The 812-nt window shown below is 60.0% G+C and overlaps 1 protein-coding gene across 1 annotated transcript in view; it reads left to right on the top strand.

Moving 5' to 3' along the window:
- Positions 1–639: 639 nt before the first annotated feature.
- The window catches only part of AURANDRAFT_68473 (hypothetical protein), a gene marked incomplete at both ends in the record, with an annotated part of 8,289 nt that continues 8,116 nt past the window's right edge, over positions 640–812 (top strand). Inside the window, one exon of the mRNA XM_009044167.1 lies at positions 640–777. Coding sequence (XP_009042415.1) covers positions 640–777 — 138 coding nt within the window. The remainder of the gene's footprint in view (positions 778–812) is intronic.

Below are 812 nucleotides of genomic sequence, written 5' to 3'. Positions count from 1 at the left end.
AGGTTGACACGTTCGTTGTAATGAGCCCAGCTGACGACAACGGCGCGCGGGTCCCGCAGGATGAGCACGTAGCGCGCGTTGACCGGGAGCGGCCCGAGGAACGCGGGCGGCACGCAGGCCTCGGACCCAATGGTGATGCCGTCATCGACGCAACGTTTCAAGAACGCATCGAAAGACCGTTCTATAGCGACATGAACCGCAATCGCCTTGCTCATGGCGCCCGGCAGCCTATGCTTCTCGTTAGAAACAAGTATTTCGTTGGCAAAGTTCGCGGAACGCGTCTTATTATTTGCCTTGCCGCCGCCGGCCGTAATGATGGCAACGGCGATGACCTCCAACCACGTGGTACCACTTTTTGGTTGGCCGTGGGTTTCCACGACGGTTCCTTCAGTTTTGTTCGTCTGAACGCGAGTGTCGTTGTTCGTTGCGGTGCCGAGGGCGAGCACGGCGATGGAGAGGACACGGAGTCTCATAATGTGTATATATATATATACCGGAGTATAGTTCATGTGGGGCGGGCGGGCCAGTGGCGAGGAGAAAAAATAAAAAAAATAAAAAAAAAAGAGGCGCCGAAGGCGCCGAAGGCGCCGGAGCGGGATCATCCCATGGCTGGACAAGGCCGATATCGCCGTCGTGACGATGCCGCTCGGCCTCACGTTCGGCGGCGACGGGAAGAAGGCGACGACGCTCGCGAAGAAGGCCCGCGAGGCGCTCGCGCTCGTCGGCTTGACCGTGGCCGACGTGCTCTTCTACGCGCGCGACGGCGGCGAGGCGGCGGTGGGAAACGTGCTGCGCGAGATGGGGAAGGAGGA

The sequence above is a fragment of the Aureococcus anophagefferens genome (assembly GCF_000186865.1).
Source record: "Aureococcus anophagefferens unplaced genomic scaffold AURANscaffold_162, whole genome shotgun sequence".
Classification (NCBI taxonomy): Eukaryota; class Pelagophyceae; order Pelagomonadales; family Pelagomonadaceae; genus Aureococcus; species Aureococcus anophagefferens.
The sequence above is the reverse complement of the archived record's forward strand: the minus strand, read 5'-3'. Positions and strand labels throughout refer to the sequence as shown.